The sequence below is a fragment of the Brassica napus genome, chromosome C6 (assembly GCF_020379485.1).
Source record: "Brassica napus cultivar Da-Ae chromosome C6, Da-Ae, whole genome shotgun sequence".
Lineage (NCBI taxonomy): Eukaryota > Viridiplantae > Streptophyta > Magnoliopsida > Brassicales > Brassicaceae > Brassica > Brassica napus.
Genome location: NC_063449.1, coordinates 19,782,965 through 19,806,965, shown reverse-complemented (window position 1 = coordinate 19,806,965; position 24,001 = coordinate 19,782,965). Strand labels below are relative to the sequence as shown.

The 24,001-nt window shown below is 34.6% G+C and overlaps 2 protein-coding genes and 1 long non-coding RNA gene across 3 annotated transcripts; all 3 read left to right on the top strand.

The window, feature by feature from the left end:
- Positions 1 to 6,560: 6,560 nt before the first annotated feature.
- LOC106379418 (probable disease resistance protein RPP1) lies at positions 6,561 to 7,535 on the top strand. Its single transcript, XM_013819374.3, has 2 exons — positions 6,561 to 7,156; positions 7,242 to 7,535. The coding sequence occupies exons 1-2, from the start codon at positions 6,666 to 6,668 to the stop codon at positions 7,438 to 7,440; spliced, it is 690 nt and encodes a 229-aa protein (XP_013674828.1). The 5' UTR covers positions 6,561 to 6,665; the 3' UTR covers positions 7,441 to 7,535.
- A 2,963-nt stretch (positions 7,536 to 10,498) lies between these two features.
- Positions 10,499 to 13,209, top strand: LOC111202924. The gene is made up of 3 exons (XR_002655846.2): positions 10,499 to 12,632; positions 12,746 to 12,780; positions 12,868 to 13,209. It is a non-coding gene; the product is annotated as an uncharacterized LOC111202924 (long non-coding RNA).
- Positions 13,210 to 13,801: 592 nt separating this feature from the next.
- LOC106381250 (probable zinc metalloprotease EGY1, chloroplastic) lies at positions 13,802 to 17,208 on the top strand. The gene is made up of 10 exons (XM_013821141.3): positions 13,802 to 14,249; positions 14,743 to 15,207; positions 15,284 to 15,424; positions 15,548 to 15,649; positions 15,834 to 16,045; positions 16,139 to 16,189; positions 16,280 to 16,349; positions 16,644 to 16,712; positions 16,805 to 16,855; positions 16,932 to 17,208. Exons 1-10 carry the CDS (start codon positions 13,884 to 13,886, stop codon positions 17,088 to 17,090), a joined length of 1,686 nt encoding a protein of 561 aa, XP_013676595.1. The 5' UTR covers positions 13,802 to 13,883; the 3' UTR covers positions 17,091 to 17,208.
- The last annotated feature ends 6,793 nt before the right edge of the window (positions 17,209 to 24,001 follow it).

Sequence of the window (24,001 nt, the reverse complement as noted above, 5' to 3'; positions counted from 1 at the left end):
GATAAAAAAAGGTAAAATAAATTACATTAATGAAAAATATTTTCTTATTAATTTATCAGGTCTTTGGTTTTTAATAAAAACTAAAATAGATATTAAAGATTAACTTTATTTTTAGTTTAGAATAAATTGAAAATATTTACACATATTAAAATATAACATAATTTCAATTATTTTTCACTTGCTCGGGTTTATGCTAGTACTATATAAACGAAGAGAGTTTAAACTGTTTTTTTTTAAACCAATCTCTCTACTTTCTCTCCTCTTAAAGTGATAGTCGCCGATTCTCTTTTCCGCCACCGACATGCCGGTGTTGGAGCTTCTTTCCCCTCTCTTCTTTTCTCTTTAGCTTCTCTGTTTTCCCTAACCTTCTTCCCGATATGAAAAAGTTCTGGAACCAGTAATCATGACGGTCGGTGGCAGTTCTTGAAAGTCAGAGGCTGTCGGTAGATTTTTAAGGACGGCGAGGCGTGGAGATTGGTGGAGAACAGAGGTGTCGGCGATTAGGAGCTCGCTTGCTAGATTCGGGATTTTCTCCTCGTTCCGGTCTTTGCCTGTGACAGTGGCGGTGTGTCGGCCGTTTTGAGGTCTGATCTACTAGATCAAACGTTTTCTTTGCCTCATTGTGGGCGGATCTTCCTGCCAGTTTTTTCTTCTCTGTCTTTCCAGAGGAGTTTTTGGGTGCTTCTGCGGATTAAAGCCCATCTCCGGCTTCATCGCGAGTCTGTGATATGTAGGGTCTTGTGTTCTGATGGTTGAAGAAATCCTCTTGGTTCTGCTGGGCTCTTGTTTGGCGGGGTCGTCGTCTGGTCAAGACTCCCCCACTCCCGTTTGAGGGCGTGTGTAGGATGGCTCTGCGCAGCTCCGGTTCCGATCTTCTTGGATTGGTCTGGTTGGGTCTATCTTTGTTGGTTACTCATGTACTCTTGCTCAAGATGGTGGGAATGTCGCTTACCAGGCTCCGATTTCTTGCTAAATTGACGGAAAAAAACATCTTGCAATGTGGTGGAGTCGCGGTTCCTCTCTTGTCAATCTCCGATACACCATTCTGTGTCAACAATGTCATCTTAAGATGTGATGGATTTTCAGAGCTACTAGGGTTAGTCATAGTTTTACCGTTTGGTGTTGATTTAGTAATCAGTCAGTTTAGGACAGGTTTTCAATAGGTTGTGGGTTTATTTTTGTAACTTCTCTCTTAGTTAGATTAGTTTGTGTAGTTTAGTTATCGTAGTAGTTATTTACTGGTATCTTTGTAATCTTTTACGAAAATCAAAAATAGTAATAATATTTAACATTTTTACCAAAAAAAAACGTATTTTTATATATTTATGCATTTCTTCCAATTTTTAAGGCCTTTTATTCTTTTTGTTTTTTTGGTATAATTGTTATGAAACAGATTGTGGATGGCTCATAACCAAGAGATTATGATTTGTAATCTTTCCATTTATCTATGACGGTGTAATCTACAATATAAAGAACCTCTATGTTATGAATAAAGATGGATTTTTCCATTACTTTTATAACACGTTATCAGCACGAAATTCTAAATCTCTAAGCTAATACCCAAATCGAAAAACCCTAAAACCCTAACCCTAGCCGGCGATCCGACGAACCCTAAACCGCGATCGCGTCTCTTATTCCCGCATCTGTTCCAGCTCGCGTCCCCGATCAGCTTCATCCCAAGGTGTTCATGATCCTAGCTCAGACGTTCGCGACCCGAGAGCAGCTCCAGCACGCGACCTCTTCCTCATTCGCGACAGCATCAGACGTTCGGTTTTGATCATTGAGGTTTTAAATCTGATTGAATATGATGCTATGTTGCTAGAATTGTTTGACCGTTAAATTGATAGATTTATTTTCTCATCCTGCTTGGTTAATTGTTCATCTGATTTAAAATTGTTTAAACCGACCAGCCTGTTAAAACATTGATTGAATCCGATAGGTTGCTAGCTTGCTTTGCTTATATAATCCGATAAGTTGATAGATTGATCGAGGTTTACTTGTTTAAAATCTGAATGATCTGATTGCATGATTCTTGAGGTTTAATATCATCTGCTAGGATTGATAGTTTTGTAATCTGATATGTTTTAAATAGAAACCCTAAATAATCCGTATGATAGGTTATATTGATCTGATTTGGATGTCTTTGGGAATTGAGAATCCGTATGCTAGGTTGATAGATTCATAATAAAATCTAATGTCTTGAGGTTTAAGATTGTATGCTAAGTTCGATTAAATTGATTGATCTGATTATATGTTTTTGAGGTTTGATAAATTCAGATACTAGATAAATTATTTACACATGGTTTATGCTAAATACCAATCAGCCTTGAAACTGATTCATTGAAATTCATGATTGAAATCTATATTCTAGTATTGCTAAAATCAACCTTGAAACTGATTGAGTGATTAATAAATCTTTTTACTAGTCTTGATAAAATCCATTGATTGTTAAACCCTAGTTGCATGATTAATTGAATCCGTTTTTGCTAGTTTTGATAAACCATTATATTATGAGCACATAGAAATAGTATTGCTGAGACTTGCTAGAAATTGACTGATTGATTAAATACCTTTAAGATTGATAGTCTCATTGTCTTCACAAGATTGAAATCCGAATTGATTGTTTTTAAGAGTAAGGCCGCATGAAAATTATACCTAAATATTGAGTGATATATGATTTGAGATGTCGAAAATCAACCTAAATTTTGCTGCTCTAAATCTCTTTGGAGATAATTATTTACGGTGGGCATTGGATACAAAGATTATCCTAAAGTCAAAAAAACTTGGTGAATGTATCATAGAAGACAATAATGCCAATGAGAAAAATTGATACAGGGCAATATTAATTATTAGCCATCATCTTATTAAGAGTCTCAAAGATCAGTAGCTGACTATAGAGAATCCTCTAGACCTTTGGACAAAGTTAAAAATCGAGATATGATCACCAAAGAACGGTGTTATTACCAAAGACCCTATTTGATTGGATGAATCTCAGAATCCAGGACTATAAGTCCGTGGATGAGTCTATTGCTAGCTGGGCAAAATAATGGATTACTGATGAGAAACAGTGAATTGAGACCTCATGGATTAACCCCATTACCTGATACCAATAAAGCCGCAAAAGAAAAAAAAAGTAACCACGTCCAGAATGATAGACCACACGGTCATGGTCGTGGTATATCCTTTAAACGACAAAGCTCGACCAAATCAGTGTGCCATAGATGTGGAATGGGGAACCATTGGGCTAAGATATGAAGGACTCCCAAACATTTTTGTGACCTCTATCAAAGAGAGTCTGAAAGGGAAGAATCCTGAAACCCACTTGGTATATAAAGATGGTGAAAATAATTTCGAACATGATCAAGATGATCTTATGGAATATGAGACTTATGATTGCCTAAAAGAATCAAGTTGATAATCTGATTGCGACATCAAACTTGTGTGATTGCTTTGCTTGTATGCTTTTTCTGATTTTTATCTCCTTGAATTTATTTCTATTACATTGTCTGCTTAGATTATATGAATGAATGATTTTTCAATATGAGTACACTGAGAAACGCCAATATAAGTACTAAAGCAGGTATCGTCAGTCTGAAAAAAGACTATAGCTCGGCTAATATATTATTTCCTAAGGGTATGCATCTTGAAATCAGTGACGCCTTATATTCACCTAGCTCTAAGAGCAAGAGTAGCCTATTGAGTTTTAAAGATATAAGAATGAATGGTTTCCATATTGAAACAATGGGCGAAGAAAACAAAGAGTTCCTTCAGATATATGTATAAAATTGCCCAAGGCCATAATAAGTCCTAAAGACTATACATGCATTCTCTACTGACCTAGACTATGCATAGATCAGTATGATAGAGGCTAAAAACCTACGAAAATATGCACTATATGGCACGACCGGATTGGCCATCCTGGTCCAAACATGATACGAAAATTGATATTCAAAAGACACACATTAAAAGATAAGAAGAGTTATCCCAAAGAATCTCACGTGTGTAGCATGTACACAAGGGAAACTCATTAGGTCATCACCAGTAAAACGACTACGAGCCGCTTTTTCATAATAAAGACTATATGTCTAGATAATACTGGTGAATACATGTCCCAAGTGTGGACAATTCTGTGATACATGTCCGTACCAAGAATGGATAGACCATAACTTATGAGGTCAAAACTCTCATTCACAGCTTGGGCCACACGAAATTTACATGCACCTAAGTTAATACGCATCAAGCCATTTAGTGAGCATAGATATCCCCTATCACAATTATTAACAGGTCAAGAGCCAGACATACCCCATCATAAGACATTTGGATGTGCTGTCTATGTACTAATTGCTCCACCACAGAGAACTAAGATGGGACCTCAAAAGGAGGATGGAGATATATGTTGGATATGATTCTCCCACAATAATAAAGTACTTTGAGCCAACTATGGGTGATTATATTTGAGGCCAAGTACACAGATTATTTTAAGACCAGGAGGAGAAAAAAATAATAAAGCTGGTAAAAGAATGGTAAAAGAAATATAATGGAATCAACCATCAATGTCTTGGCAAGATCCTCGGACTAAAGAATGTGAAATAGACGTCCAAAGATTATACATTTACAAAGCTAGCTAATCAAATGCCAAACACCTTTGCTGACCCGAAAAAGAATGACTAAGTCATATATAAACCAGCTTGTAAAGCACCAACGAATTTGATGTCCAAGAAGAGACACAATTAAGTTGCTACAGAGTCTAGGCAACGTATGAAACGTGGTAGACCAATAGGTTCCAAAAGATAAGAATCCTTGGGAACAAAAGAAAGGTGCAGAGAATTATAATCAAAATCCAAATCCGAGGTTACTAAGGAAACCATCCCAGACATGGAGATAAGGCGGCCGACTCTAAGGTACAGGTACCAAAAATGTAGCTTGGGACGCCAAGCTACAAAGTATTAAAGGTCCTGATAATAATGAATCTCAATCGATTATATCATGTCTGGAACATAATGGAACCAATAAGGAATGTCGACATAAGATGATTTATTTGCATACAAGGTAGCACTTGAATTTATGAATATAGGCGAGGATCATGAACCCACTTCAATATAAGAGTGCGCACTCGTAGAACATATTGGATTGAATGGAAACGTGGGGTTAAATAGTTTAAGGAAGAAAGACGTATTTGGCCATATGATTAAGACGATGTATGATGTTAAAACCAATGGATATAAATGGGTCTTGTGAGGAATAAAAATCGTGAGATATAAAGCTGATGTTGCACAAGGATTCTCACAAAGACCAGTAATAGATTATGAGGAGACATACTCCTATGTGGTGGATGCAACTACTTTTAGATTTCTCATAAGTGTGGCTATATAAGAGAAAAAATTAGACGTGCAGCAAGTTGATGTAGTGACTGCATATTTATATGGTCCACTGGATAACGAAAGTACTAGAGGGTATTGAGCTGAAAGTACATCAAGTTCTCGAGAACAATATTGATAATCATCAAAGTATATGATCTGAATATCTTAGGAACCTCTGGATACAATTTTCCAAATAGTTGAATATCTCAAGAAAGAGTTTGAGATGAAAGATCTTTTAAAAAAAAACAAAGTTTTGTTTGGGATTACAACTTGAGTACATTAACAATGAAATCCTTGTGCATCAAATAGTATATACAGAAAATGGTACTCAAGAGATTTAATATGGACCAGTCTCACCCATTATCTAGTACATGGACGTGAGATCACTTGTTTTGGACACTGATCCATTCAGTCCAAAGGTGGACGATAAAGAAGTCCATTTAGTCCTGAGATGGACGATGCAAAAGTCTTGTTTTAGACACTGATCTGATTGGCCCATAAGAAGGACGATGAAGAAGCCTTTGATTTTGAGTTATTTTAAGAGTGATTATTTGGTTTTGTTGATTTATTTTCAGACATGTTATGTTTTACACATGGTGGTACACGCATATCACAGCAACATCATCCAAGATTTTGTGTGTGTGTATTTGAGGTCGATGACTCAATATGTTCTATCAGATTGTGGCATGGCCGATGGTAAAGAAGAACTAACTATCATGTTCGAGGACGAAACATATTCTGTCCAAGATCTTCATCACCCACGGATTGCAGAAAATTGGAGAGGTCCAAGAGATCTTCAGTAATGTCCAAATCAGGGGGAGTAATGTGTGTTGTACTCTTTTTCCTTCACCATTGTTTTGTCCCAATTGAGTTTTCCTGGTAAAATTTTAATGAGGCAACATTAAAGCACATTACAAGCTCTAAATGGTTATGACATCAAAGGGGGAGTGTTATGAACCAGATTGTGGATGGCTCATAACCAAGAGATTATGATTTGTAATCTTTCCATTTATCTATAACGGTGTAATCTCCTATATAAGAAATTTATATGTTATGAATAAATATAGAATTTTCCAATACTTTTATAATTGTAATCTTTTTTGTTTGATTTTTGGCCACATATTTTGCGTCTTACCTCCCTAGTAAATCCAGAATATAGGGATTCTACGAAAGTTCCTTTATTATCTCAATAATAGAAGCATTTTCAAGATTCAATCAGTTGCAAAAAAAAACCCTGTCCATCCCTTTCTGCAATTGCTTTCTAAAAAAGCGGTGTGATATTGCTTCCATCTCAATCATACTATAATGGCTTCGTCTTCTTTTCCTCTTTCTCCTCTATCTTCTCTGCCTCCAAATTGGAAGCACCATGTCTTCCCGAGCTTCCATGGGGCAGATGTCCGCAAATCCTTTCTGAGTCACATTTTGAAGGAGTTTAGAAGCAAAGGGATTGACACTTTCATTGACGATGATATCGAGAGGAATAAGTCGATCGGTCCCCAGCTTATCGATGCTATTAAAGGATCGAAAATTGGGATCATCTTGCTCTCCAAGAACTATGCTTCTTCGTCTTGGTGCCTAAACGAGTTGGTGGAGATCATGAAGTGTAGGACAGAGCTTGGTCAGACAGTTATGACCATTTTCTATGAAGTGGATCCAGCTGATGTAAAGAAGCAGAGGAAAGATTTTGGGAAGTCCTTTAGAAAAACTTGTAAAGGCAAAACAAGTGACGAGATTGAGACATGGAAAAAGGCTTTGGAAGGTGTGGCCACCATCGCTGGTTACCATTCAAACAACTGGTATACATTTGTTTTTTACTTGTCCTAACAATACCAACAACTACGTATTTTAATGGAATTATAAATTGATTTCTCTATCTTTTAGGGATAATGAAGCAGCCATGATCGAAAAAATAGCAACTGATGTTTCAAACATGTTGAATAATTCCACGCCAACAAGAGATTTCGAGGAGTTAGTTGTAACGGGAGCTCATATGGAAAAATTGAATTATTTTTTTTTTGAATGTCTAAGAGGTTCTGGACACGTAGGCCTATACATTCTCCCACGGCGAAATATGTATTAACTAATTTCATTTTTATTTGAAGAGTAAACCCTTTTCAAATCGATAATTGGTTATGTAACCTTTTGAATCCAATATAGAAGATCACTACACCAAAATACTTAATTCGCGAGGAAAAATTGCAAGGGAAACTTTGCTTCACAAAATTGTATCGGAACTAAAAGGAACATGTTACCTGGAAAATTTGCGAGGGAATATTTCTCTTGCAAATGTGCGAGGGTTTTGTGAGGCATTTTCGTGTCAGTTTCGGTCCATTGCAATTCCTTTGCAAAAAACGAGTAAAGTTGTTGAAACACATTTTTTTTCTGTGAGTACTAAAATTTTGCAAGGAGAAATTTTTCGCAAATCCCTTGCAATTTTTTTAAAAGTCTATTAATAGCAGACATAAATAGAATACTTAACACCGTAAAAGAAAAAAAATGGAGAGAGAAAAATATCTTTCGAACATGAAATATACGCATTACGGGCATTGATGTACAATCATAAAGATCCAAAGACTGGTGAAATGACTGAAAAAGTATTGTGCTAGATTATGAGGATTCTTACAACATGCAACTAACCAACCATTCGCGAGGGAACATGGTAAAATATTTTGTCATTGTAGAAAATGCAAGAACGAGCCATATTTAGAAATAGATACTGTAAAAATGCATCTATATAATAGATTATTTAAACCAAACTACTACATATGATTTTTGCATGGGAATTGCATCAAGTCGTAGTACAGACCAAGGATTTGAACTACCAAGTTATAATGCTAATTATATGTACCATGGACAGACTATGTTTGGAAATAATGCGGGAGATGAGTATGAGCAACATGGAAATAGGTATCATGACATGGTTACCGATGCATTTCATGAAGCTGTTGTTCCTAATAGTAATAGGGAATAACCTAACATAGATGCAAAACAGTTTTATAATATATTAGACGCAGCAAAAAAAAAAAACCATAAAAAAAGGATGTATAGAAGGGATTTCTAGATTATCACTCGCATCTGGGATGGTGAATCTTAAAATTGATTAGAATTAAGTGAGAATTGCATGGATTCATGAGCTCAACTAATTAATGAGTATTAATTAGAAGATAATCTTGCTGCTGAAAATTTCTATGAAATGCATAGTTTAGTTGCGGATCTTGGTCTACCATCTGAATGATCGATGTATGCGTTGACAATTGTATGATTTTCTGGAAAGACGATGAGAAACTACTGGAATGCCGATTTTGTGCAAAGCCAAGATATGTAGAAACTAAAAGAAAGAATTGTGTCTAGTACCAACATATGTGGCAACTTACCAATCACATATAGATTAAAGTGTTTATATATATCACTCAGAAAGTGCAGCCATGTCAATCAGGGGCGGATCTAGAAAATAATTTAACATGGGGCACAATATATATACATATATATTGTATTTATTAAAACCTTATCATAATATATATATATATATATATACATATATATATTTATTTATTTATTAAAACTTTTAATTATATATTAATTAAGTGAATTATTAAATTATAAAAATTTAAAGAATAATTTTTAAAAAATCATTTTTCAAAAACTTGAGTCAGTTGATAAGATAAACAGGTTTTTGTTATGTTAGATACTTTTTACTGATTATTTTAATATAAGTATTAAAAATAAAACTAGATTCTGATCCGCCCTTATAAAAGACGGGTATATTTTTTGTTTTAATTTTTTTGAGAAATTTAATTTTTATATTTGTGTTATTTTTTGTAATCGTATTTATGTTCAATATTACTTTAATTTAATATAATTTTTGGTATCTATATTAAATATGTCAAATTGCATAACTATACACTTGTGCCATATGTATTTTAAAAATTATGTTTAAACTTTATTTCTAAAGTCTGCAACATATTATATTTTGTTAATAGTTACCAAACATATAAGAATATTCTTACCCAAATAACCTGACTCGGAATCGACCAGAAAATTAAAATCTCATACTTTATTAGACATGACCTATATATTCGAACGGTTCTTAAAGTGTTATATCCGGAAACCAATGTCAAATCCAACCCACACCGAAAACCGAACAAAGTTTTCAAAAAATGTTTGAAAAAATTAATTTTTAGTATATTCTGTTATGTACATATATATGTATATATATATATGGGTTAATATGTTCTCCACTAACTTTATGTAAACTCATATTTAATAAATATTTTTTAATCGAATAAACTATTTAAAATCCGTAAAATATATTTTTATAATAATACTTCGTTAATAATATCAACTTAAATAGTTTTAATAATCTTAAATTTACTTCCAAACATATACTTTGTAGATTTTGGTTGGACTAAAGTTTCTGGATCTTAACTGATTTTGTTAAATAATTAAATTTTGTATTTAGAATATGTTCATATATGGAAAATATAGTTTCAGATTGAAGCATGCTATTGATTTTGACGAATACTGCATTATTCGAAGGATTAAAGAATAAATAGCTAAGATATTATATTATTAATTCAAATTGGTACATGTAATATTTGCAACCAATATGATTTAAATATACCTTTAATAATTCTGGTTTAGAAAACAATTTTATAATACTTTAATATCATATATAATAGAAAGTTGTTTAAATATTAAACATTTTTTGAATTTTTAATTATAACAATTTTTAAAATATTATCATACTATTAAATAACATTGGCCGGTTAATAAGTAAGAATAATAATAATTTTATAAATGTAATATTATATATTTTAGGAAATGTCTGTAGTTATAAGATGATATTATTTTTGATTTCAAATGTTTTATAACAATGAGTGAACAGTTCGTTTGTTGAAAACATAACGCAAATGTTTAAGAATCAAATGAATAAATAATATTGATTAAACATATTAGTTAATTATCTAAACTATTAAAACATAAGTACAAATAAGTTTTGATCCTGAATTTTTCTCAATAATTACAACTGAATGCAACTGAAATTGACACTGTCGTTTAACGCATACCCTATTTAACTCTCTCATTGTTCGCCAGCCCATAAATAATTCGTAGGTATGGTTAGTAATAATAGATTATATTGTTTTGGGCTTAGAATACCTAGATGGCCCAGACTTTTTTTGCCAGCGATTTTATGGTTACGTTACAAACCACCTATAAGATTCAAAACAAATTAATTATCGGTTCAGTACCATTAATCTCTCGGTTTGATATTTTAAGCAGAATCAAATCCAGCCAATCAATAATTCAATCTTATACTTCTTTTTACCAATTTTGTAACCACGTAATAAAAGCGAAACAGACAGAAAATTAAAGAGAAAGCAATAAAGTGGTTATGTTTTTGGATACATGGTTTTTTTTTTTACTTTTCCTAGAATAAACAGTTAGAAAATAGGCTTTGTTTACAATTATTTTTTGGGCTATAATATTTATGTATTTATTGGATAATGCATGATAAAATTAAATAATATATCTCAATGTTAATAAATATGAAATTAAAAGATAAGATGTAGTTACAGGTGACCAATGTTATTAAATATCAAACTAAATTTCAGATAAAATTTTTTGTATACTTTACTTTCTGTACAGATTTATATCTGATTTTCAATTTATGCGGTATAGATATGATATAAAATAAATATATACAATTTTAAATTGATATAATATTTTTTTTAAAACAAATTATATTCATACTGTATATTAATACATATTTAGATTTTTTTTAAAAATATTAGTTAGATTTTTTTAAAAAAAATATTACTATCTAACTGTGCAACACACATCCAACAAAAAAATATATATAGCACAATACAATAAAAATATATATGGTCTGAATAATAAACAAACATCTGAGCGGACACACATATTTGATGGTTGCACTTAAATTTGATTTTTAGCACAGCTCGAAATCGGTTTGAGAAGCGAGTCATGGTCCGACCGGTTCGAGAGTCGATACGGTCCGGTTTTTAAAACACTGCAAATATGTAATATGGAAAACTGTATTTAATATATATAAACTATAAATTATGTAAAAAATATACACTCGCGCGGGGGCGCGGATCAAAAGCTAGTTAGTAGGTTAATAGTCAAACCAAAAGGAAGGAACAATTATATATCTGAAAGTGAGGATGAGTAATATAACAATTGACACATGTTAAACTATCTATTCTATTAAAACACATGTTTGTTTGACCCATTGATAAAAGTTGGATCCAACAACTATTTCTTTTATCTTTATCATTATTTAGAATATTATTTATTATGTTTTATGTCATTAGACCTATATTTAAATTATCAATTGAAAAGACCTAAAAAAATATAAAACAAAAAATATACCCGCCCTTAAAATATTTAAATTATCAAATGAAAAGACCTAAAAAAATATAAAACAAAAAATATACCCGCCCTTTCAGAATCTAGTTACTTTTAATATAATAGATAAAACCATGGCATTTGGTATGAACTAAAATGAAGAAACAATATTCAATATTTATAACCGTAGCTGAATATATGTATTTGGGGGAAGTGGGTTCCTAAAATTTTGGAACTAAAGTAAAGGTTGCAAAATTATTTTATTAGAAAAGGTAGTTATGGTTACAATTTGCGTTGCCAAAAAAAAGTCATACAATTTGCTTTGTATTTAAATAAAGGAAGTAAATAGTTTGACTTAACATCCCTTATATACTAAAACGCAAGTCGCTAATCAAAAAATGCCATGTCGAAAAAAAATTAAAACAATTAAAAACAATTGACATGTGGAAAATATTTTAAAAACAATAACGATTTAAAAAACAAATGTAAATACAGAAAATTTTAAACGCATAAAACATGTTTTATCTATTAACTGATTTCCTTTTATTTGTTTTATATATAAAATAAAAGTTTCCAATATATTCACACGACACCCATGATCCCACTACTTAGAAACTACTAATCTTTTTTTAGATAATTGTCATATATTAGTTCCATTTCTACTTGCAATCAGAAATAGTAAATTCTTAAATCTCTTGCAATGGCTCCATTGATCTCTCTAAAGTTTCAACTTCTAATGACGAAATCATTTACAGTTCAAGATCCAAATCCAAATTGTTTCTGGTCCAACATTTGGGTAATAGTTTTCAAAAGAATTTCGCCTTTTAACGAAATGAGAAAAAGACGAACATCAATATGCTATGGATTGATACTGACGTTGGATGATAAAGCTTTCAAGTCCATGTAAGTGAAAAGTAAAAAAATGCTTAAACTCTTTATGCTCAAATATCTTTTTGATTAACCATTTTCTCTTCTAACCTATTTATAACTTTCGTATTTTTTTCATGTACTTCTAGACATTAACCAAAACTACATACTGCATGTGAAAAAGGTAAATAAAATATGTCAACAATGTATTTAAAATGACTAATCAATTCTCAATTTACTGGAATATGTTTATTTGTTGTCGTGGTGATAGTTCACGAAAAGATTAATATGATCTCAATTTAGAACACACGTACACAGCCTCTGAGAATTTGAGAAGCACCACAAGAAGAAAAGAAAAAAAAAGACAGAAAACATGGAGATACTTAGAAGGCAGCAAATGAAATCAAATGAAAGATTCATGTCTACTATCTAAATCCAGACCTAACACTATGGTAAATTTTCTTTTCTAGTTATTTGTTTGTTTATAATTATATAGAAAATGCAGTGAAATTTACCTATATACTAGGTGTCTTCCTGCAAATGGTGCAGTAAAAAAAAATTAAAATATTTTTTAACAGATAAATATAAATTATATTTTAAAATAAAATTTTATTAATATTGTAAATTTTCTTTTTCATATCAATATTTTAATATAAATTTGATTTTATTAAACATAAAAATTATATTTAAGAATATACATGTATATATTTGAAATTATAATCTTAGATAGATTTTTATATCTATTTATTTTAATTAAATATATTAAATAAATTTGTTAAAGTTGCATAATTACCAAAAATTAAAATTAAAAAATATTTATAAAATTTGTAGATATATAAGAAAATAATGATTTTACGATTAAATTTTTATAATTTTGTAAAAAAATTGTATACATTTTTGAAAATTTTAGTAATAAAATTGTATAATTTTAAAATATATAATTAAATTATATTTCAAAATTTATAATGCCATATTTGAATATATTTATTTTGATGATGATAGATTAAACAGGTTCTATGAAATCTATAATTTTATACAATGTATTTAAGGTTATGAGTTAATATATTATCTAGGTTTAGAAAATATGCGATAAAATCATAATTTATTTTTATATGCCGACAAGCATTACAACTTCAAAATCAGATAATTCAGACGACAGTGAAATTAACTGACCTTTGGGCTGCGAGAAGCACGGGAGGTAATAATCCTAGTCTTATCTTAAAGTGCTCTCACCCATTTTCCTTATCTTTTAAAACATTGGTCATCTGTTTTCTCTATCTCCACCCGATGGGGACTCTCACGAGCGTGGCTTTCGCAGCTGCCACTAACATCAGATTCCGAACGTTTCATTGCAATCTCCGGGAGAAGATTAAGACACCAATGCCTAAGGTTACTTCACCATTGAGAGAGAGATACCGTTTCTCTAGCCCTGAGGAAACCCGCGGATTTAAGGCTGTAGTAAAGTGTTTAGGCAATGATCAAAACGATAGCAGAGGAATCGACGGCGGAGAAAACAGAGACACAAAATCGTCCGTTATTAGAGATTCAACTGTAGAAACTGCTTCGCGTGAAGAAGAAGATGCAGACGAGAAAAGTAACAGTAGCAGCATCAACGAGTTCGGTTCCGACAAGACTCCTTATGTTTCTTCAAGGGTACACAGTCTTGTCTCTGATTTTACGTTCCCTTTTTGTCCGGATTTCAATTGTAAAACTGTGTCTTGTATTCCTCAAATTTCAGTATGTTCTTGTCACTATGATTTCTGGATTTAATCAATAATACTTCCTCACACTATTTTCTCTGATTTTACATTCCCTTTTTTTTTTTTTATGATTTCAATGGTAAGAATGGCTCTTTTTTTTGTCACATTATCATTCCTGTGTTTAATCAATTAACATTTACTCACGGCACCTCGTTTGCAAATTGGTTGTAGCTTTCATGCTTTTGTTTGAGGTTTTTACATTGCCAAGAGTTTTTCAAAACATGTTTCCTTATTTTCCTTTGGTTAGTGGTTGTTTAAAGCCAAAAAGAAAATTGTTTAGTGGAGACTTGAAAGTTTGTGGATTAAGAAGAGTCTGTTTTGCAATTAGAAAAATAGGAACTAGGAAGCAGCAACTAAAGAGCAGTTGGTGTCGTTTTTTTTTTCAGCCATCAACTGAATCGCCTATTGATCCGACATACAGCAGCTTCCAAATAGACTCTTTTAAGCTAATGGAGCTTCTTGGACCTGAGAGAGTAGACCCTGCAGATGTGAAGTTAATAAAGGACACCATTTTTGGCTATTCAACATTCTGGGTGACGAAAGAAGAACCCTTTGGGGATCTCGGAGAGGGCATCCTATTTCTTGGGAACTTAAGAGGAAAAAGGGAAGATGTTTTTGCAAAGCTTCAAAGGAAACTGGCGGAGCTTACTGGCGATAAGTATAATTTGTTCATGATCGAGGAGCCTAACTCGGAGGGACCAGATCCACGCGGCGGTGCACGTGTTAGCTTTGGTTTGCTTCGTAAAGAAGTCTCAGAGCCAGGACCAACCACGCTCTGGCAGTATGTGATTGCATTCATATTGTTTCTTCTGACTATTGGTTCCTCTGTAGAATTGGGAATTGCTTCTCAGGTATACCCTACTTTTATCCCATCATTATGTCACTGATTACTTAAAAAATGCAGTGATGGAAGTTACTTGATGACAGATTAACCGTCTACCTCCTGAGGTGGTAAGGTATTTCACCGATCCAAATGCTGTTGAACCACCTGATATGGAGCTTTTGTATCCATTTGTAGATTCTGCATTGCCTTTGGCATATGGTGTCTTGGGAATTCTTTTGTTTCATGTAAGTTGCAGCTTGTTATGTTTCTTTCATATTCATATTCATATCAAGCAGGCATGCTTCTTTCTTATTTTTGCTCCATTACTCTATTTTTTTTCTTTTTATTTTTTTCAAATTTATTTGTAGGAATTGGGGCACTTTCTTGCTGCAGTTCCAAAGAAAGTAAAGCTTAGCATTCCTTACTTCATTCCAAACATTACACTCGGAAGTTTTGGTGCAATCACACAGGTGGTATTCTTCATCATGTCTGTTGCGCTACTCTTTCAAGTTCAGGGAGCTTATCTCTCCTGTTGATCTCTCTACGTAATTCACATCTACAAGAAGACATTTTATTATCTTTACTTCTCTACTTAAAAATATTTATTGAAGACAAGACTACTATTGGCTGACGCTGCTTACTTGATTTGTACAGTTCAAGTCGATTCTTCCCGACCGGAGTACAAAAGTTGACATTTCGCTAGCTGGTCCATTTGCTGGAGCCGCACTCTCAGTTTCCATGTTTGCTGTTGGTCTGTTTCTATCTACTAACCCAGATGCAGCTAGCGATCTGGTGCAGGTCCCTAGCATGTTATTCCAAGGTTCATTACTTCTTGGACTCATCAGCCGAGCAACCCTGGGATTCGCGTAAGCTCTCTACCGCTAGCGACATTTCAACCTAGACAGACAAAAAAAAAAAAAAAAAATCTTAACTCCAACATCCGTTTCTGTTGATTGCAGAGCTATGCATGCTACAACAGTTTCGATCCATCCGCTTGTTATTGCTGGATGGTAGCGTCTAGTGCCTTGGCTTATAACCCTCTACTATTCATTTGAGAAATTGTTACAACTTTTAACGTGCATACAAATTTATTTGTGAAGGTGTGGTTTAACAACAACGGCTTTTAATATGCTTCCTGTTGGGTGTTTGGATGGAGGAAGAGCTGTACAGGTACTTGTCTCGTTTTTGAAACGGTTGCAGATTCTTCAATGCCTAATAGCGTAGTATAACTTTTGGTTTACAGAACCTGAAAAAATTCCTGATCAATCGTATTAAGGAAAAGGCTTCTTGTCATTAGAACTTGCTGCAGTTGATTCACGTGTGTTGTATTATTAAATATCCTCAAAATTATTCTGAGAAACAACTATGGACTGAAAATGTTCCAAGATATTCATGCAAGGGATCAGAATGTTAACATTATATATATAATATCACGTCTGAAACATGGTTATGGCTTTCGTGCAGGGCGCATTTGGGAAAAATGTACTGGTTACATTTGGGTTGTCGACCTATGTAATGCTTGGACTCAGAGTGGTATATTTCAACTGTTCTGAGCCATTTTTTTTGGCGTTGATATAATTTGTGCTCTCGAGTTTAATTCCCCTTACTTTTTTCCTACTTTTCAGCTCGGTGGCCCTTTGGCACTTCCTTGGGGTCTCTACGTGCTAATCTGCCAGGTACAAAGAATTTCTGTAACTTTGTACCTTCAACCATGCAAGCTGTTTCTAATAAAAGTACAAATTTCTTGAACAGAGAACACCCGAAAAACCATGCCTGAACGATGTGACCGAGGTTGGAACATGGAGGAAGGCACTTGTCGGGACAGCAATTATTCTGGTTGTTTTGATACTCCTGCCTGTATGGGACGAACTCGCAGAAGAGGTAGGCATAGGGCTTGTAAACACATTTTGATGTTGTAGTTAGGGCCAACAAGATGTAAAATTTAGTTTTGTCATGTATAAGATTGCCAGATATAACGAGTCATATTTGCACGATGTAAGCTGATGAAGAATAATTTGTACTTCTGATATGTGCTTTTGCTCCACATTATACATATATTACATCCGGCTCTAAAATGGCAACATTTTTTATCCATTGTTCAAGGAGATGATAAACTGAGTATTATTTAGCGAGGACGATATACAAAACATGATAATCTCGTAGAGTTTGCTTCTACTACCACTTGCGACAAGATAAGATTGGTCTTAAAGAAAACGTACCAAAGAAGATGTCATTTGCCAAGAGAACGCAACGATCATAACTTCGTGGAACTATCAATATAATCTAAAATAAAAAATAAGGGGATTCGAAAAAATGAAACCGTCGAATACGAACACAGAACCATCGAACAGACCTCAGGGTCGGAGAACCTGTTCAAAGAACGCATCCTTCCATCCGAGGGTTGCAGGGGATCTAGACACTGGATCCAACTCAATTCCAGATGAAGCAAAGCCTAACTTAGCCGCAGGCCAGGCCCGGCCCATGGCACAAGTAGAGTAATCAATGGCTTAGGACCAAAAATTTTACGCTTTTTTCAGCTAAGAAAAAAAAATCTGAAAATATTTTAATTTTTTTTTAGGTAGAAAAAGATATCATTTTTCTAATTTGAGTAGGATCTTACTTTTGAATGGGCCGACGCTGCTTAGCCGTCGTAACATCCATGAAGATTGTTGTAACCGATGCAAACCCAACAATTGAAGAATGACAAAGAAGAGTAGAAGAACAAAAGGAAGAACAAGAAGAAGATGAAATAGAAGAACTGATGCGCCCTTGAGTAGCGCACCGGGCAAAACAGACATGCATGGCTTGATCATGGAAAGCAGTAATGATATATGTTCATTGTTTGACTCATATCTTCCAACAAACGAGTCCTCTTCGCATGAAATCACTTGGAGAATGTTCTCAACTCAATTACGGAGCTCCTCGAAGAAGAATCAGATTAAACGGAGTTCAGATGTGGGAGTTATGCAATTTGCAAATCAGGAGACCTTCAGTTCTCGCGAATTTGGGCCGTATGGATCGTCCAGCTCACATCTTGATCCTTACCGCGAATGAACTACTTGGTTCAGACGAACCTGGACGTTAGCCGAAGAGTCTCTTTGACCAGATCTGAGATCCAAGAGTTTTAATACATTGTCTTTAAATTTCTCATCTAGATTCAATTTACTAAGTTTGTCTTTAATACATTCTTAAGTCTTTTTCTATTCCTAAAGTAGTATAAATATGTAAACACTTCTCATAATAAAATCAGTCTAAGTTTGAGTTTATTTTTGTTTTCTTCTTTTCTCTGAGTGAGAGAGAGAGTTCTTTAGCTAGTTCATTGGTGTGAACCGGCTTGTTGATTTGGTGGTCAGCCAATTCATCTTTGTGTGTTGTTTGGTGGTTAGCCAACACATTCATTCATTCTTGGGTGGTTAGCCTTAGATCGTGGGTATATCAAGAGTCATTCCGCATCTCTTGACGATCCATTCATTCCATTCCAGTTCCAGAAGTGCCATCGCCTTCTCGGTTCATATCAAACACCCGGCCAAAGCCATCCTTCCCGTTTTGGGCGTATCAACTTGGTATCAGAGCCACTTTGGCTGGTTTGTTTTCTTTCCTCTTTAAACTTCTCATCTCTCCACGTTTTTCTTTTCTTATTTCTTGGATCCGGGCTGTTCCTTTACTCCCTTGTGATCGCCTATTATATATAAAAAAACAAAAAAAAAAAATCGATAAAAAAAAAAAAACAAAAAAAAAAGAGTTTTGGTTTGAATCACTTCTGAAGAGAAATCCAGGGGGAGTGGTGGAAGAGAAACCCTGCTGGCTGAAGAGAAACCCAGCCTTAGGACAGTTAAAGCGGATCCATATCAAAATTCTCTTCATCTTTCTTTCTCTTTTCTTTTCTCACAAAAATTTGTTTTGGGTTTTGATTGCTGAATTTTGACTGCCTATCATCCTTTGAACCAGTGGAAAGAACTCTGAGTGATCACCTAAAATCGTGAGCTAAACACTTTGAGAGTGTGAGAATTTTTATTTGCTAACTCTTTTGTTAAGTGTTTGCAGGATGTTTGGACTTCACAAGAAATCAAATCAGGCTTCAAAACTACAACAAGATGTTTATTATCCTTTTAAAACCGTGCTTGAAAAAAAGCAATTGATTTTTGGAGATAAGAAACATTTTTCTTCTAATGGGTTCGATTCTGTGCAGAAACAAAGAAACCAAAGAAAGAGGCAAAACATGTTCGATGATGATGAGAAGAGGGTCAGAAATGGTGATCGTCCCTTCACCAAGGCCAAGAGAAGCAACTGTGATGTGCTTGATCGGAACGAGCTTCAGACTTATGCCAGCTTGGAAAAAATGTTGCATAAGGCGATTCATGTTGTCCAGCAACTTAAAAAGAAGGGAAACACCAACACTTCTTCTGCACCAAAACAACAAAGTAATTCTTCTTCTTTTTCAAATTGTGATTTGAAAACTAATGTGTTGTCTTCTGATAAAAGCAAGGCTGTGAAACCCACAAGCAAAGCTCATTCTACCAGGTGCTTCAAATGCCATAGGATCGGTCATTATGCTAACAAGTGCCAAAACCAGAAACCGTTGGTGACTTTGGAGAATGAGAACGTTGAAACCGAGCCAGGAAAGGAAGAATTTTCAGACCCATTGCCAATTTTTGATGACTACACACATGAGCCAATGGCAGGTTTGAAATCTTGTGAACATAAGAACTTATTTTCTTCTCAATCCGAATCAGTTCCTGATGAATCTTGCTTGCAATTAACTGTTTTACAACCAGAGAATCCAAGTAGTTTTGAATTAATTTCTCAGTTTGAAAAGGATTCTGAAAACGTTTTGAACAAGGATGAATTTTCTGGTCCTTTGAATGCTCTTGATATTGGTGCATATGACTTTGGTCTTGGAAGCTTTGTGTCAATGCAGGAAGGGCCAGATGAAGAACAAAACTGTGGTCATCAAGCAAACCAAGAAAGCTTTTCTTCCACTCAAAAACCGAACCAAACTCAAGGTGAGCAATGTTCTGATTATGATTCATTTTCTTATAACTCTTTTCCTTTTAATGTTCCAGATTTGAGGACAAATCTTTTTGAAGAGGGAGGGAATGATGCGCCCTTGAGTAGCGCACCGGGCAAAACAGACATGCATGGCTTGATCATGGAAAGCAGTAATGATATATGTTCATTGTTTGACTCATATCTTCCAACAAACGAGTCCTCTTCGCATGAAATCACTTGGAGAATGTTCTCAACTCAATTACGGAGCTCCTCGAAGAAGAATCAGATTAAACGGAGTTCAGATGTGGGAGTTATGCAATTTGCAAATCAGGAGACCTTCAGTTCTCGCGAATTTGGGCCGTATGGATCGTCCTGCTCACATCTTGATCCTTACCGCGAATGAACTACTTGGTTCAGATGAACCTGGACGTTAGCCGAAGAGTCTCTTTGACCAGATCTGAGATCCAAGAGTTTTAATACATTGTCTTTAAATTTCTCATCTAGATTCAATTTACTAAGTTTGTCTTTAATACATTCTTAAGTCTTTTTCTATTCCTAAAGTAGTATAAATATGTAAACACTTCTCATAATAAAATCAGTCTAAGTTTGAGTTTATTTTTGTTTTCTTCTTTTCTCTGAGTGAGAGAGAGAGTTCTTTAGCTAGTTCATTGGTGTGAACCGGCTTGTTGATTTGGTGGTCAGCCAATTCATCTTTGTGTGTTGTTTGGTGGTTAGCCAACACATTCATTCATTCTTGGGTGGTTAGCCTTAGATCGTGGGTATATCAAGAGTCATTCCGCATCTCTTGACGATCCATTCATTCCATTCCAGTTCCAGAAGTGCCATCGCCTTCTCGGTTCATATCAAACACCCGGCCAAAGCCATCCTTCCCGTTTTGGGCGTATCAAGAACATTCTAAGGAAGATTAAGTAGAAGAAGAACACAGTAAAGATTCAGAAGAAATGAAGGCAACTCCTGAACAGGACACAGTGGCCTTGAATGCAACGGTGATCAATCAAGAACTTGATCTTTACAGCCATCTTCTGTTCTTCCTCAAGAACTTGATCAATCAATGATTCCAGTTTGTTTTCTTGGGTTGCTGGAGCAGTGTTCTTATAAGAAGAAGCTCCATAGTTCCTGGTGTAGCCACTATTGTTGTTGCTGCTGAAGAGTTTCTGGTATTGAGAGCTCTGGTTGTTGAAATTACTTCTCTGGCCAGCACCATTGAAGTTCATGTTGTTGCTCTGATTCTCATACCTTTGGCTCTGAAAACCAGCATCAATAACAACGTTCACATCCTCCTCTTCTTCTCCATCTAGAGATACTGCTTGTACCTTTGCGAAACTGACTTGCTTAATGAGAAGTTTGTGGACCCCATTCAGTTTTGCCTTAACCTATTCATCTGTTCTTTATCCAAGCCGGCAGCTGATTTCCTCCTCTCATATTTACTGTTCTTAATGCTATTACTATATGTCATGTTTTGAATAAGCCTTGTGGCTTTCTCTGGGTTCATGGTGTTGAAGTTGCCTTCACTAGCTATGTCTAAAGCCATCTAGTAGACCAAAGCTATTCCTCTAGGTACTCAACAGCTATACATGGTTGAAACCATGATGTGGACAATATCGCTGGTCTTGAATCTGATCCAAGAATTTCTGAAGGAATCTACAGGCTCCTGAGTGAATGTAGAGATTTTATTTCTCAAGTCTTCAGTTTGCGCGTCATCGAATTTTTTTTGTAGGAACGCGTTCTTGATGTCAGTCCAGGACGTAAGAGATCCTGGTTCAAGCTGCTTAGGCCAATATAAAGCATCTCCGGCAAGCGAGTACTTGAAGAGCTTACAAAGAAGGTAGTCCTCAGGGACTCCATTGACTTTGATAGCAGACACTAGATCCTAGAATCGCTCCAAGTGATCCATTCGGTGCTCATGTGACAAACCATGGAAAGGTGTATGTCCCACAAGGGTGAAATAATCTGGATTTAGCTCAAAATCATGCCTCTGGAAAGCATGAGGAAGAATTGCGTATCTGTTGGCGTAAAACTGATCTGGACGGTTGTATTCAGGCAACATTATGGGTCGAGCAGCATGAGCATTATCTGCGTTAACTGCAGCATTCAAAGCTTCCAAAGCAGCTTGCAGTGCATCTTCTTCGGAGTCAGGGATTACAACCCCGTGATCATCTATCTTTTGACCTACTATTACACAGGTGACCTCCTTGGTCACGCAGGTCTCTATGCTCATCTCAGGTTAGTATAAGAGGTGCGACCATGTTGATGTCTCGTAGGTTAGTACCGATCGTTGCTTCTGGAAGGGTGTCGATCGTTGCTTGCCTACGAGTAGTGTTGATCGACGAAGATGTGGTCTCGATCGATGTGGCTCGCTTCTCTTTGCGGATTGTACGCTTGAGTTGAGTAGGGTCTGACGGTGGCAAGAGATCTTTTTCCTTGTTGCTTCTAAGGTTGATGGGCATGCACCTGAAAGATACAAGAAAATAAATTTCTTATAGGTAACCAAAAATAAAATAATAATACAAAATTGAAGCAAAAAGCCTAGACTAAATCTATGAAATCCTATTCTCAAAGATGGGATCAGGAGAATTCTCAGCTGCGGGCTCATATGGCTGCGAAACAAACTCGCATGGATACCCTGGAGAGTCTTCTCGAGCTATGGCGGTTGGAAACCAAAAAATGCAGACAGCATTGGAAATGAGATGACAGAAGCTCGGGATTCAACTTGGTCCTCCACTCGGTCCCACGGAGGAAGAACCGGATTTGTGGGAATGAACCCCACCAACAACTATTTCTACAATGACGTCCTCCAGTAGCTTTTTTCGTTTTCTATTATAAATTTAAATAGTTATAAAATTATATTTTATGACATATATATATATATATTTTATATTTTATAATAGTTTAATTTTAAATAATTTTGTTTTTAATTAATAAAAATAAAACTATATTACAGTAAACAATGTTAATTCATAGTAACATTTACAAGAAATTTATACGGAAGGACTTGTAAAATCCTCATAACGTTTAGGACAATTTTATATTAAAGTACTAGTGAATTCGTCGTAAAATATTACGAGATTTAACAACTACTTCCTTGTAAATTTGTCGTAAGCTTTACAAGCAATTAATGACAAATTGACATCATATATTCACGACGAAACTTAACTACGAAATTACGATGAATATCAATGCTTCTCTGTTCCAACGTATACGATTCATCGTAACGTTAACAAGGAAGTTACGACGGACGATTTATAACAAAACAGTAATCAAATTAACAACGAATACCATCTTTGTAATACCTATGTTTTCTTGCAGTGAACATTTCTGAAACTACCAAATCCGCAGCAGCATTCAACATGCTATTGACTTCTACTCACATCATGAAGACCATGGTTTTCACTCAATGAGACACAAATATGCATAATGTTTGTCTTGGACTATATGATAAAGTTTACAAGTTATATGTCTTTACAATCTTCCTGCAATTTGTTCGCCTATGACTTGTTCGTCTTTGACCTGAAAGACCAATAGTTACATTTGTCAGATATAAACGAGGATCGGATACAAAAGATTCATCACCTACATAAATTACTGATGATAAGGTTCAACGAGTTGAGGATATTGGATATTTTAGATGAGAAAAACAATGCAAATCTTTTCTTTTTAGTGGTCTTTTTATTTATTTTCTAATTTCTAAAGATCGATAATAACATGTTTTTTATTATTTGAAATAGTTAGATAGATGTAAAATGCCCAAAAAAATTAGACCTGTTATAAACCAAATGATGATCGACCATGGACCAGCCCGTACTGCAGGCCCA